A 14,228-nucleotide genomic window follows, 5' to 3' on the forward strand; every position below is an offset into this window, starting at 1 on the left:
TTTTCTTTTAAATTTTAAATTATAATTCTTATTTTTTTCGATTTTTTTCAAATTTTGATTTTATAATGACACTTTTTATTTTTTAAAAAAATTATTTTTTGAATATTTTTGGCAAGAATTTGAAATGATGTTTTTGAATTAAATTTAAAATTTTCATTTTTTAAAATTTAAAATTTAATTTTTTTAAATTTAAATTTATAATTTTTATTTCTTTCGCTTTTCTTTCTCTTTTTTTCCTTTTTCTATGATATTTTTAATTTTTTTAATTTTTAATATTTTTTAGATATTTTTTTAAAAAAATTAATTAGAAAAAAAATTCATCTAAATTTATCTTTTTTATTTGAATTATATATTCAAATTTTTATATTTTAAATTTCATTCAAAATTAAAATTAAATTTTTTTTATTAATTTAAAATTTAAAATTTTATTTTTTTCACATTATTTTTCGATTTTTTTCTTTTTTTTGGGGGAGAAATAAGAAACGCCATTTTGAATGACGTTTTTAAAAATGCCATTCAAAATGGTGTTTTTAAAAACACCATTCAAAATGACGTTTTTAAGTGGTGTTTTTTTTTTTTTTTTTTGGATGATGCAAACGTAGAAAAAAAATTGGGTGCCATGACAGGGAGAAAACGTCATTCAAAATGATATTTTTTTCTTTTATATTATTTTGATAAAAAAAATTAAATTTTGTATTATTTATGTAAATAATTTTTTTAAAAAATTATTTAGAAAAAGAGCTCTGACTTAAGCTGTGCTGGTTTCGCTGGTCTGCACGCCTAAAGTCCAATAAAAGGGGCTACCAGCTATCAGTTCCTTGTTTTAATATCAGTTCACATCCTTTACCCAAAAAAAGAAAGAAAAATAACGGAACCTTTTTGGCCCCGTTTCTGGATTCTGTCTAATGCCTCGCATATTTGATGGAAAAATTTGGTTGCAACGGTGACACCGTATCAAATTTATCACAATCTAATAAAAATATTTATATATCATCGATTATTATATATTTCATCAATTTTCATGATAATTCCCACGTTGTCTCATTGATTCTCAATTTTTGATTGGATTGTTACAAATTTGACATAATATCGTGTTGCGATGAAAATCTTTTTCATATTACAATATGAGGATCGAATTTTCCATTTGGAGACCGGATTTTCCATTTGTGTATATGCCACGCGCATTTTTGAATTGTCTCCTCTTAAGACAGTGAGAAACACTTATAAAATATATTTATCATTTATAATTTTTTTTAAAAATAATTTTTTATACATCTCTTTTGATGTAGAAAAAAATATACCATTCCATCTGATTGGATCGTGTAATAATTACTTTTCAATACGTATTTTAAATGATAAAAATATTTTTTTTTAAAAATTATGATATTTCGTAGCAATATTATGACATTCTACACGTAGGATATCATACAGAAGAGAGAAATATTTTTATTATTTAAAAATTTTATTTTTTTAATATTTTTTAAAAAATTATGACATTTATCATAATTTGATTATAAGATATAATATTTTTTTTTAAAAAAATATTTTTATCAATCAATTTTTAAAAAAAATAAAATTATAAAAATTAAATAAATTATTAAATATATATTAAAAAAATAATAACTTCATATGTAATTGATTGCAGTGCTCCATCTTAATTTTATTGTACGGCAAGCGGTGCATAGGGATAATGGCCTTCCAATAATATCTCTCTTTTTACCTCCTCAGCGCGTGCATTAGCCGCGGGTGCTCAGAACCGTGACCATCGTGACGAGCTGCGATATATCGCAACCCAAATTTTCGTATCATTTCTCTCGGTCTTGGGTCTATTTCGCGTGGGGAGTGGAGCCGGGGGCTCTTGCGCTATAACGCTTGTGTTGTCGCTTTCCCGACGTCGCCATCTCCTTATATCACGGAATCTCCTTTTATTGCGGTAATCACCAGGATGACACGATGGAAAGCCAAGGCGGCAACGTTTCGCGGTGCCCGCGTTTCTCCGGCGGACAGCAGCGGTTCGCCGTTACCTTTGACCAACAAACGGGGCAGAGCGCGGACGCCAGTCCCTGGGAGCTGGCACTTGGCAGGCGTGGCCATCACGACACCGTCAAGAATGGGCGACGGCAGTCGTCATCCCGATGGGATGCGTCGAGACTCCAGTTTCCGAGCCGTGAGGTGGGACTTTGGAGAGGGAATCCCGCCGGCTTTCGGCGCTCCCGACTCGCACGTCATCCGGCGCAGCTAAGGTTTGCAGCTTTACACACACAGTGCCGTGCTGTGGTACGAATACGTCATACGGCACGCAATCACTTGACGGATAGATGCCTCACGCCTGACAACACGTGTCAGACACAACATGGATGATTATATAGCACGCATCTTAGAATACGAAAATACAAACAGGGGGCAACGACCAATGGCTTAACCCTTGGAACAAAATTTCAAACGCCGCTCAACCACCAGAGCTTGCCTATACAAGCTAAGAAACCATCCATCAATGCTGGATTTGTAACCTTAACCCCATCAAAGAGCCATTTTTTAAAAGAAGATTATATGCATATGATGAAGACCATAACATATGACAAGTGCTTCGGAAAACAATTACAAGCTTCGAATAAATAGACACAACCAACAGAAGAATAATGGCAAAGAGAAAAGTCAAAAATGCCGATAGACTGATTCCTTCACATGGAGAGTGAGGCTTGTGTTTATTTTTTTCATGTACCAGCGATTGTATAATAAGATCTTAAGAAATCATCTGTAATATGCTTTCACAAACTTACATCCTCGAGTAGCCTCTGTAGTCTTCATATTGTTCCATAAACTCATCATTGAATTTCCTAAAACTTGTCATGATTGCAGGCATGTCTTCCTCCGCCGGCAAGATGGTTGTTCTTAGATGAAAAACCCTGCTCCAAGAGGGAAAAGACAGAACTAATGATTTCTGTTGAAACGAACTGGGAGAAACAAAAATGAGAATTCTGTCAACGAATCATTATCATCAAGCATGAAATATGGTTAAGCTCCAGAAAGTATTACAGACAAAAGAACACCTCCAATGGTTTAGTCCAGAAAAACAGTAAGTGCTCAATGTGAAATACAGAAGTTAAGAAACCTAATGAACAGGGGAACTCTGACTCACTTGCGAGATATTAAGCAGGCAAGTTGGAAATCCTGATGCGTTCATTGGGCTTTTTCCGATCGAATGGAATGACCGAGGGTTATCAATTTAAGTGTTTCAATTACAGAAACCAATTGCAAAACAGACAACAGAAAATACAAGAACTTGTAAGACTGGGCATTACGTCGCAAGCCAACATGGAGGCTAACTCGGATTCCGCATATCAACTTAAGAAGAAGGCATGCTAATGGTTTTCCTGCATAAATTGCAGTTTAAATCAAGGCAATCAACTTAAGAAAGCAAAGCTGGGGCACGTACCAAGCCAGAATCGTGCAGACTATTATTGATACATGGCTTAGATTTGCAGGATAACAATCTAGGCGGTAACTATCTAAAGTGCATTTTTCATCATTATCAATTTACCATCTACCATACAAACATCTACAAATTTACACAAATTTGTATATATGATATGTGCCCATGTACGTATATGTGTGTGCCTGTAATGTAAGTTGTCAACAGACATACACTTCGCTCCATAATTTCATTATCTAAAAACTGTAAGACACCAGAGAACTGATATGCCGACAAATAAAAAAAATTTTAGATTACCCTTCTTTCTGGCCAAAACCAGAGCCTGGAACAGTGGCAATGCCGGTTGCTTCCAAGAGTTTGAGGCAATAGAAAACATCAGGAGCTTTGCCAGCCTTTCTGGCAGCTTCAATTGCCTTCAGTGGTAAGCGTATTTGTGGGAATGAATACATGGCTCCTGAAACCAACTTTCACATGAGCAGCCAAGTTCAAGCATAGATGGAAATTTGGAGAAAAATCAAAGACAGACAGAATACTTGTAGGTATTACCTTCTGTAAAATTGCAAACCACATTTCTGCAACTATTAAATCCATCAGTCATTATATGTGCTCTTCTCCTAAGGGACTCAAGAACAGCTTTGCTGCAGAATAATAGAATATCATATTATACCATATGGATGACATTGTTCAAGAATGTCCTAATACATACTGACTCAGATATAACAACCTTATGATACAACAAATTTTCTAACATACCCCACTTCAATTAACTGAAAAATAATGATCCTTGATCTATAATTTCTGTTATGATAATGACACATCTGTTGTAAATCACTAAGGCTGGAGGTGTTAAATGTATAGTTGGACATGACAGATAGCCAAGGATCACTGTTAGCAGTGGTTTGCACCTACATGCATATCATAAGGTACGTATTCTCCTGGGGACTGTATCAAGTATTGACCCTTATCACATCAATAAAATGCTCAAACTGGATTATTTATGCTTGTTTATTACTACGTCAAATAGTATCATACCTCTCTTGAACCAACTTCAAATATGAGATGTCTCCTGCTTTGGGAGGATTAACCATCAGCCCTAACTGAAATATAAAGTAGCTTTTTTTTGTTTCATGAAAATAATAATGATGATGATGATGGGAGCAGGATAAATGAAATAAGTAAATAAAACTTCAAGTAACAATATATTTAAATATGCAACAAGAAACTTAGTTTAGTACTGTCATAAACAACACAATTCGTATTGTTGCAATGACAGTTAAAATTTTGAAAATGAATCATTTTAATAAACTTAATCACTTACAAAGATCTGCCCAGGGACATTCGGACTGAGCGAAACAGATGCAACCTTGTAGATCTCATCTACTGTCTGGGCCAGATACAAAGAAGGAAATACAAATATCAATAGTTTAGGTGACGCAATAAATTACAAGCATATTTCTACCGGATCTGGCTATAAATAAATCATACAAATTAAATAAATTGATATATGTACAAATATTATTGATTATTCATGTCTAGATATAAAAGTCCACAAAAATGAATCCTCATGTGTCCATGAACCATTTGTCCATCACCATAAGAAAGAAATTTGTTATCTTTTTTATATCTTTATTGTCTTGTATTCGTTCAGTTTGTTTTCATAATGTTGATACTAACTAATATGCACATTTGATGTTATAGAGGGTTCATAGAAGATGTTGTACGGGTCCAATGTCCAGTAGCAAAAACAGTAGACTCCAGTATAAATGAAATTTATTTTTACTTTCAAAATGTTCCAAAGTTGCTGTGGAGGAATAAGTGTAGACAGCATCGAAAAAAAATGCTGAATTGGCAACTAAGTGAAGTATTGAGAAATTTTCCTTGTAATTTAATTCTGATTTACCTTTTTCAGAAATTCTAAAATGGTAATTAAGTATCCAGCAATTCTCAGATCATGGCACAATATTACAGAGAGGTAGAAGGTGCATATATGAAGACAGAATCCGGCAGCACATTGACCCTTAATTTATAGGAAAGGAAAAAAAGGACGTGTGATGGAACCAAAATACCTGAGAAGGAAGATTAGTCATCTCAAAGTATCCTCCCCGCTGTCCGCATTCTCCCCAATATCCTTTTGACACAGTGTGGAAAGACACAAGTTGGACCTCTTTGCTTATAGGTGGACCCATGTCGAACAGTATCTTTAAGTATTAAAGAGTGATCACTTTCAGGTCAAAGTAGATCTCCAGACAACTAGTATTTGGACTTTTTTTGAAAAAAAAAAAATCAGAACAGCTTCAAAGTTAAAAAACATACAGTTAAGTTGCCTACCTTTCTTGCACTCACAAAGGGTCGTTCATCCTGATAAATGTTTTGCTGATAAACTTCATCTGCTAGCAGGACTAGATTTTCTTGGAAACAAAATTTCAACAATTCCCTTATGTTGGCCTCACTAAGACATTGACCCGTAGGGTTTCCTGGGTTTATGATCACCATAGCTCGAACCTGAAACCTTCATAACTTCGAGTTACTGCATTGGATATAGCCAAATGAAAGAGATGCCATATACTTTTCTGAAATTATTGTGCTTGAATATGAAAGTATAACATAATATCATGTAAAGATAAAGGACAGTGGATTTAGCTGTTCATGGAGTGGAAAAAAAGCAAGAATTTTTATCCATGCAAAATGCAAATAATTCTTGTTAATTGTCACTTCACTGAACCAATTATTAATATTTTGGGAGCTCCAATTCTATGTCTGCTTGGATGGATACAATAAAATCAAACACATAAAAAGAAGAGATTTAAAATGGTAGGGTACTTACGGTTATCCCTTTTGAATGTGCTGCTGCTACAGATTGGTGAATATTATAGAAGTCAAGTCCCCAGTTTGCCTCCTCTTCTAAATAATATGGGACAAGAGAACCACCACATAATGATATTGCAGCAGAATAAAGGGGGTACTGGGGAACCGGAACCAAAATCTGCCAAAATGTAGGAAAAAAAATCCCAAACATATAGAACACACAGATGGTTACAAGAAGCAGCATAGAAGTTAAAAAATGTGAAAAAGAGATTCTTTTTATTATGAACATGTTTGTATCATTCAAGAAGGATCATACCCCATCCTTCTCATCTCTGATAATGGTGTTTAGCATCTGCATGACACCTTTACTGGCACCATCAGTGAGAAATATAAGCTCTGGATCGCTGCAAAAAGTGCAACACACATGTCCAGTTGTTGCAGAAACTGAAATTCTATATACACCACCATCATAAATATCTATTTGTATCTATTTTATTACCTAGGGTACCCATCACGCCTCTCAATAAAATCAGCAACTTCCTTTCTTACTCCAGGAATGCCTCGAGAATCACTATATGCACCTGCCAAAGAGAAAGCAACAGCTCTCAATTAGGTTCACATAATAATATTTCTATACAAAAAGAATGGCAACAATAGAGAAGTCTGTGTGCCATGTTGAACTGTTTGCATGATAATAGCTGATGGCAAATATTCATCCAAGCCTAAGTGTGTAATTACAAATCACACGTAGCTTTCTTTTTATAAGATTAGAAGATATGGCGGAGGACGAGGGTGCAAAAATAAGATATACTAGCAAATATCAACTTTTTATGAATGTAATTTGCAAGTACCATCGGGGGTGTTTAGTTGGGGGGAATAGAAGTCTGGAATCGGAATCGGAATGGGTGACTCCCATTCCAACTGTTTGGTTGGGAGGAGTCCCATTCCGATTCCGATTCCAAGGTGGAATGGAAATGGTTCAAACTATATAGAACTCAATCCCTATTCTCCTCCATAGATTCAAATTTTCATTCCAATTCTGCTTCTGGTCACGAACCAAACACTTTGGAGGATTTGGCCATTCCGACTTTGATTCCAAGCCATTCCGATTTTCATTCCCATTCTGATTTCGGTTACGAACCAAACACCCCCGTAGAGTAGATCTAAGATGGTAGCAGATAAATATCTGAATGCGGTGGGTGCTGAACCTACTGTACATGGTTCTCCCCCTCTTTTTTCTTTCCTCATTCTCATGACTGCATCAAAGTGCTCATAGTGAAGCATAAGCAATGAACTACTTCAGCATTTACACTTTTCTCAGACTCTTGATAGTTCAGCACCACCTCTTGCCAGGTAACTTGTTCATCAGAAATTGCAGAATATTATGTAACACCAAGTTCAGAACACTGACAAGCACACTGCCATTCCTAGATACCCAATGATACAGTATGGTTGTTCCCTTTATTGTTTTCCAATACCCTTAAACTTTATTTGGTCAGTATGAGCAGAGGCAGAGACTCTGAAAGCATTCAATATCAATTCATCAAGTTCAACAAGTCCAAAAATTTGCAATTGGAGGGCAAAGTTGGAAAATGCAGAAGTCTTGTACAAAGAACAACAAAATGAATAAAAACTGTGCAGTGGCAAAATCAATACAGTGTGCAGAAGATAGTTATGTTTTCCTCTCAATAAGCCATAATAAATTAAGAATACCAAACAAAGCCTTTTGAAGGCTAGTTCAAGAACAGTACAAGAACTCCCCGAAAAATTTATAAGGAATAATGTATCCGGGCTCAGAAACCTCTTTAGTCCTCATCCAGTCATATTTAGGATTTATCTAAATTAGGTTCCAGATATATGGGTTTCGAAGTATGCCTTTCTGTCTTTCCAGCAACCCTGAAGCATCCATTGTCACCTAGATATCATTGATAAGCCTAAGATCCAATGCCATCACTGTCATTTTTGCTAGGCATTCATAAACAAGATTTAGAAGGAAAGGTCTCCAGGTCCAAAGATGCTCATTCGTGCTTTTAGAATTTAGAACAACACAAGTTTTTCCTGTGCACAATTTCCAGGCAATCAGATAGTAGCAACGATTTTATCCCGCATTTACCGTTGGTTTGATGGCATGAGTTAGACATTTCAACAACAGAAGGTCTAGAATAAACTTATTAGTTTTTAAAAGAAAGAATCAAACTAGTTAGCAATTTTTTTTCCAACATCAGATTGAGGCAAGCAGAGCTTTGCCAAAGTTCCAGATTGTTATGTCTCTCACACAGAGGTTTTTTCAAAGCAAAAAGTTAACCACAAAGGCAGCTTATCATGTCAAAAACCACCAATAAGGCAGTATGGAGTATTAGAAGGAAAGCACTGTTCACTTTTGTATTTCAAATTCATATCTACTCAATTCTTCCTATATAGGTGGATGCGATGGAGGTTTGCAAACTGGAGATCAAGTCATAAGAGGTACAAATACAACATGGATGAAGGAGAATGATATGCAAGATACATGAAATTAAGTACCTAAACCACCCGAAGTCATTGAAAGATAATGTCTAGCCCTTGCAATGGCATCTGCTGGGAAGAGAAGTCCAACATTAGGATCATCTAGTAAAAATGGAGCTTGACATAATGCTACCACCTGTTAAAAAAGGTATCATGTCAGGACAAATTTACAAAGCAAAAAAGTAATAACTGAGATTGCAACGTCTGTCTACTTTGAGCAGGAAAATTATTATACAACAGTTTCCTCTCACAATGACTTTCAGAAATTTAAAGTATAAGGAAGACCTGGATTTTTAAGCAAAGATAAAAGAATGGGAGCTGTGCAAAATTTAATAGGAAAAGAATAAGAAATAAAAGTTAAAATACCTGACGAGGAAATGATAATGGCTTCTGTCCTAGAGCATGAGGGTTGCCAACATCTGTAAATATGATCTGCAAATAATAATAGGAACAGTGGGACAGGAAAAATAGAACCAGCTCAGATCACTATAACTTGCGAGGCACACTGTTCAGGGAAAAGAAAGCTTCTACATAAATGCAGGCACATAATCGAACTTCAGATTTCAAGTGGTTGGTATGTATCACAAACTCCATTAGAAGTAGCAACCACTAATAGAAATTTATATCCATCAACATGATTATGTACCAGACTAAAATGTTTGAGCACAAAATGCCTAACTTAATAATTATAGAATCAGCATAACAACAGACATTGTTGCGTATATTTTGTATCAGCTCTATGAATCAGATTTTGAATTTGTTATGCTTTCATATTTCCATATTCGATATCTAACTCCAGAGCTTTGTCACAAATTTAACCAATGGTAACATATACATCCTTTGAACAAATCTGACCAAATTTTAGTACTCAACACACCATCTACTCTAGCTTTTTATGACACATTGAAGACAACCTCAATATGTTCTGGTTGCCTAATTCTCTACCCGCAACTTCTTTACCCTCACTTTCATTTCTTACTTTATGCAATTGAAGTTTAGCTATAATCAAGCTCAGCATTCACACAGATGTCAAGCTCATCTGGTTGTGCATGCATGGTCCCACATTAAGGATCCTATTGTATATACTTAGCCTAATTCATACAACCTAACCTGTCATACTATCGTAAATGAATTGCTCTTAAATAAATTGACATGGATCTGGACTACATCATAAGTTCGCCAATTAGTAACAAATTTTTGGAGAAGTTTGTGTGCCCCCTGCTATTCAGAAAAGCAGAACAAATTGATCATAGAATGCAGTTCTTTAAAAATCAATGGCTTGATCAAATCTCACAACAATCTAAACATGTTGCTCCATTTAATCCCCCGAGCAACAACCTTAAAGTTCAGTCACATTTCTACACTGAACTCTCAGGTGTTTGCTGGCCATCGGCCTTTATCAGAGCCCCTCATTTTGTTTAAGGTTTCCAATAATATATATCCCATATCAGAGACTTTCAATTTTGCGTATGTTTCATACCCTTTTCCTCACCAATTTCCTCTAAAATTCCAATTTGGCGTTCACAAATCCCAATTGTCCATGTTTTGTTCACTAGCTATACATCACTATGACATTACACACCTAGTGGCCCCTTTTTCTGAATATTAGCAGATAACTGACCCCAAAACAATGCAAGAGCTAAAAAGAGTAGTGTTGGAATTTAATTTATGAAGTTATCGACCTAGATAAAGCAACTCTGAAAGACATGTATCAACACCTGAACATGTACTGATAAAAGAATGGAACCAGATAATTTACTATAATATACTTAACAGTATTTTTTTTTCTCAAAAAATAAAAAGAAAAAAAAAAGGTATATTGCATGGTAAGAAAGAGTACCGATGGAATCGTATAACAAGGATAACCTTGACTTAGGATCCCAATGCATATATACAAATGCCTTTATTGGTTACATATTTCATCTTTCGACGGATCACTGATAAACGTTTCACGAATCTACATATGTAATTTCTTCGTCACTTTATTACTATTAATATTATTGTTATGATCAGTATTAATAAATTTATTATTGTTATTTTCAGGTTACTACCAAATAGAAGCCCTAGAATTATACAATCAGAAAACGCCACCGGTAAGAAGGAGCAAACCTTCTTCCCTTCCTTCTGTAGCTCGGAGGCCCGAAAATAAAGCTCTCCTCTAACGGCATATGCGACCTTCTTCACATTCTCGTTCAGCGACTCGTAGTCCAACGGTTTCGGCGTCATGGTTACTTAGTTGATAGTCACAGGGGAGAAAGAAGACAGGGGAGAGGAGGGAAGCTATCTGCTTCTGTCACAAAAGAGCAACTACCCATCAGATTAAACTCTGAACGCAATAGAGTAGATTGAAATGAATCATTTGAATAGCATACGGATGGTTAATACAAAGAAGAACCAATTTTACCTAATGGGCAGTTTCAAAAGACCAAGGATGGCAAGAATAGGAAGGGAAATCGAGGCACCCCAGATCTTACCTCAGGAGATTGGTGAGAGAGAGGGAAAAGTGGGAGTGAGAGGTTGACCGGGCGGGGCAGGGCTCAGTGAGGTAGCCGAAATAAAAAAAGGAAGAATGATTGAGTCTGGAGGGATATATGTCCGTTTTCGATCGTCACTCGGGAGGGATAATGCCTGACACGGCATCCGTTCCTTTTTTTTTTCCCCAGTTGCTTATATTAAAATAGAATATGTGTATCCGCCGGTCCTCAGAATCCAAAAGAGGACAAGAGAAGGATAACTGGAGGGGCGGCGATCCACGACCACAGAAGAAGAAGGGAGAGGGAGATGGGATAGAAATGTTATCAGGATCGAGAGATCGAGAGGAAATAAGAGGCAGATAAAGGTGAGGAAGTGGCTCCTCCCAGAAGTGTGGCAGAGCGGGGACCAATCGGAACACTCTTGGTCTGACACCGGAGAGAACTGTTTGTGTGTGAGAGAGAGAGATTCTACACTCCCCCCCCCCCCCCCCCCCCCCAGCCCCCAAAAAAAAAAAAAACAAGAGAGAGAGAGAGAGAGAGAGAGGTGGCTTCACAATTTGGTGCGTAGTTCCTTGTCGTGTAGCAATTTGCGACGGATTCGCGGACGAAACAGCATACAGGCTTCTCCACGGATTAGCTCACGAGGCATGGTAAGCTCGAGTGGGTCCACCTCAATTCTTGACGGAGGTTGGACACTGGCCATTGGGTAACGGTGGAGAAGAGCCCCCGTTGGTGGGTTTTTTTGAGGGCATTCACGCCGAACGAAGAAAGCTGCCGGCAGATCCTGAAAAGACCGCAAGGAAAATCTGTGGGCTCGCACATGCGCGACTGCGCGTATACAATATATATACCGAGACATTGGCATCAGCTGCGTTTGCATTTGTCTCATGTTGCGGAGGGTTTATACCAACGAATTAGGGTGATTGATATATTTCTTCGACGCGTGCCATCTGCCGGCTCCTTGGAATTACATTATATTAGACTGACTCACCTCTAATTCTAAGGATTCATTTAGTTCGCATGCGATGCTATTCTTGAAAAATTGATCTCTGAAAATATTTAATTACTAGATATTAGTATTTATGATCTTTAATTAACTATTGTATTATATATCTTAGAGTACAATTTTTTGAGATTAAATTTCAAGCTAATCAAACTTACCTTGTTGCAAAGGCTAGGCAAATATTTCACTCAAAGGAAGAAGGAAAATTAATTCCAAGCCATGTGTGATTACCTAGACTTTTTTTTTTCTTTTTTTTTTAAGGGTGAAAGAATGGTACCTACTTAACATTGACCACAACTTCAATAACATTGGCAAGATTGTTAGGTGATTTATTTAAAAAAAAAATAGTTTAATCAGCATATTTGATATACGGTCAAGATACATCTATATTCTTGTTGTCTCTGAACTATCAAAGGATATCGGATCTCTTACATGGGCCTATTAACAATAATAACCCTTGATATTTTTAAAAGATCTAATAAAAGTTACTGTGGGCTGGTTCACCTGAGATCCTTGGGCAACCATGCATCTACAGAGATATATAGCTCTTTCATTTAGACGGGTCATCGAAATCCTCGAATCATCATGTATTGTAGGTTTAGGATTGTGCGAGACTTATCTCCTATATATTACAAATTGTAGAGTTCTATTTCTTAGAAAACTTTGCTTGGAAAACAAGATTATTGGAAAATTTTTAAGTATGGCTGGCTCTATCTATGATGGTTTGGATAGGTGCATGGGTAGCTCTCATTTTTCTAAGCGCAAGAGAGCGCTGAGTCAGATTATTCTCATAAAAAGATGAAGTATAAACTCTTGATTCTCTTAAAGGGATGATAGAAAAGATCTGTGATTGATTTATTGTTAAAATATTTTTTTTAAAAAAAAAGGTATAGGTTGTAGTAGAACCTTTATAGGTTCTGTATACCGTAGAAGTATGGTGGACACATACGGTAGAGAGGAGATGGGGAGAGAACTTCCTCTCTCTCTACATTAACTGTGTGTGATTCATTAACTTCAATCAACGACTTTCTATAGCTTCTTTCTCTGCGGTCTCAAAATGACACGAGTTCGTTGTCTTCGCAATCTAATGGAGAAACAAACACATTACTTACATATTTTTGGAATGTAAGCAGGCAAGGTTCGTTGGAAAACTAAAAAGTCTTTCTTTATTTTCCCCACTAAGTCTATCTAAATAAAATAATAAAAATAATGGAAAGTAAAACTAGCATGACATACCAAGATTTAACTTGATTTGTCCAAAATTTGGGCTGCGTTAATGGGAGAGTAAGAGATCCACTATAATAATTAAACAGGGAGCATGGCTTTTACATGCATTCACCGAGAGAAATTAATCCAGAAAAAATACAATAAAATCTCGTACAAAAAGAGATCTCGCCAAGAAATCGAACTACGCGTGGAAGAAGGACGTCACCACTAAGATACCACTGAGATATCAAAATGAAGAAAAAGTTCCAAGAAAAATATTATTCTCCGTTTCTCTTCGCCTCCATCTCTCTTCGCTTTCTCTTCCTCTCTTCTTCTTTTTCTCTCACCCACTCAAAAATGCCAGGGAACCAACAGTGTCGCACCACTTAAAGTGCGCCTTTTTATAGATCAATATCACTCTGCTATTCATAATAAATCCAAGAGAACACCGCCTCTCAGTTCAATGTGGGGCTGAAGAAATAGAACCTTGAGCAAACTCTTTCTTTCCCTACGTCGCTAGAGAAGCCAAAACTCAACATGAAGAGGGTGGAAATAGAGCTGTTCTTAAGCATCAACCAGCGTCTTGATATTATACAATTAATTAATATACTTTTTCTACACTTGGTCGATGTGGAGGCATCTTCTATATATAAGCTAATTTTGCTATGCATTCCTTCATTGATTGTATACTTGTAGAGGCTTCAACCATGTGAGAGGTATTGCTAGTTTGGCGTCCCGACCCAAGCACGCGGTGACTAACACAATTGAAGATTCGAGTGCACTACTAGTCAAGTCTCAGTGA

The 14,228-nt window shown here is 36.3% G+C and overlaps 1 protein-coding gene across 4 annotated transcripts; it reads right to left on the reverse strand.

Moving 5' to 3' along the window:
• Nucleotides 1-2,653: 2,653 nt before the first annotated feature.
• LOC105050532 (glutamate--glyoxylate aminotransferase 2) lies at nt 2,654-11,662 on the reverse strand. 4 transcript variants are annotated; one of them, XM_073252208.1, is made up of 14 exons: nt 11,218-11,662; nt 10,853-11,033; nt 9,110-9,175; nt 8,762-8,879; nt 6,738-6,819; nt 6,555-6,642; nt 6,258-6,416; nt 5,762-5,935; nt 5,500-5,631; nt 4,752-4,817; nt 4,466-4,530; nt 3,980-4,071; nt 3,731-3,887; nt 2,654-2,906 (listed from the first exon to the last, which is right to left on the reverse strand). In XM_073252208.1, exons 2-14 carry the CDS (start codon nt 10,967-10,969, stop codon nt 2,777-2,779), a joined length of 1,446 nt encoding a protein of 481 aa, XP_073108309.1. In that variant the 5' UTR covers nt 10,970-11,033; nt 11,218-11,662; the 3' UTR covers nt 2,654-2,776. The 4 variants fall into 4 exon arrangements, with proteins under 4 accessions (XP_073108309.1, XP_010928898.1, XP_073108310.1 ...); XM_010930596.3 differs by having other exon boundaries at nt 11,148-11,662; XM_029267292.2 differs by lacking the exon at nt 2,654-2,906 and adding an exon at nt 2,977-3,374 and having other exon boundaries at nt 11,148-11,662.
• Between the last annotated feature and the right edge of the window lie 2,566 nt (nt 11,663-14,228).

Source organism: Elaeis guineensis, chromosome 2, assembly GCF_000442705.2.
Source record: "Elaeis guineensis isolate ETL-2024a chromosome 2, EG11, whole genome shotgun sequence".
Classification (NCBI taxonomy): Eukaryota; Viridiplantae; Streptophyta; class Magnoliopsida; order Arecales; family Arecaceae; genus Elaeis; species Elaeis guineensis.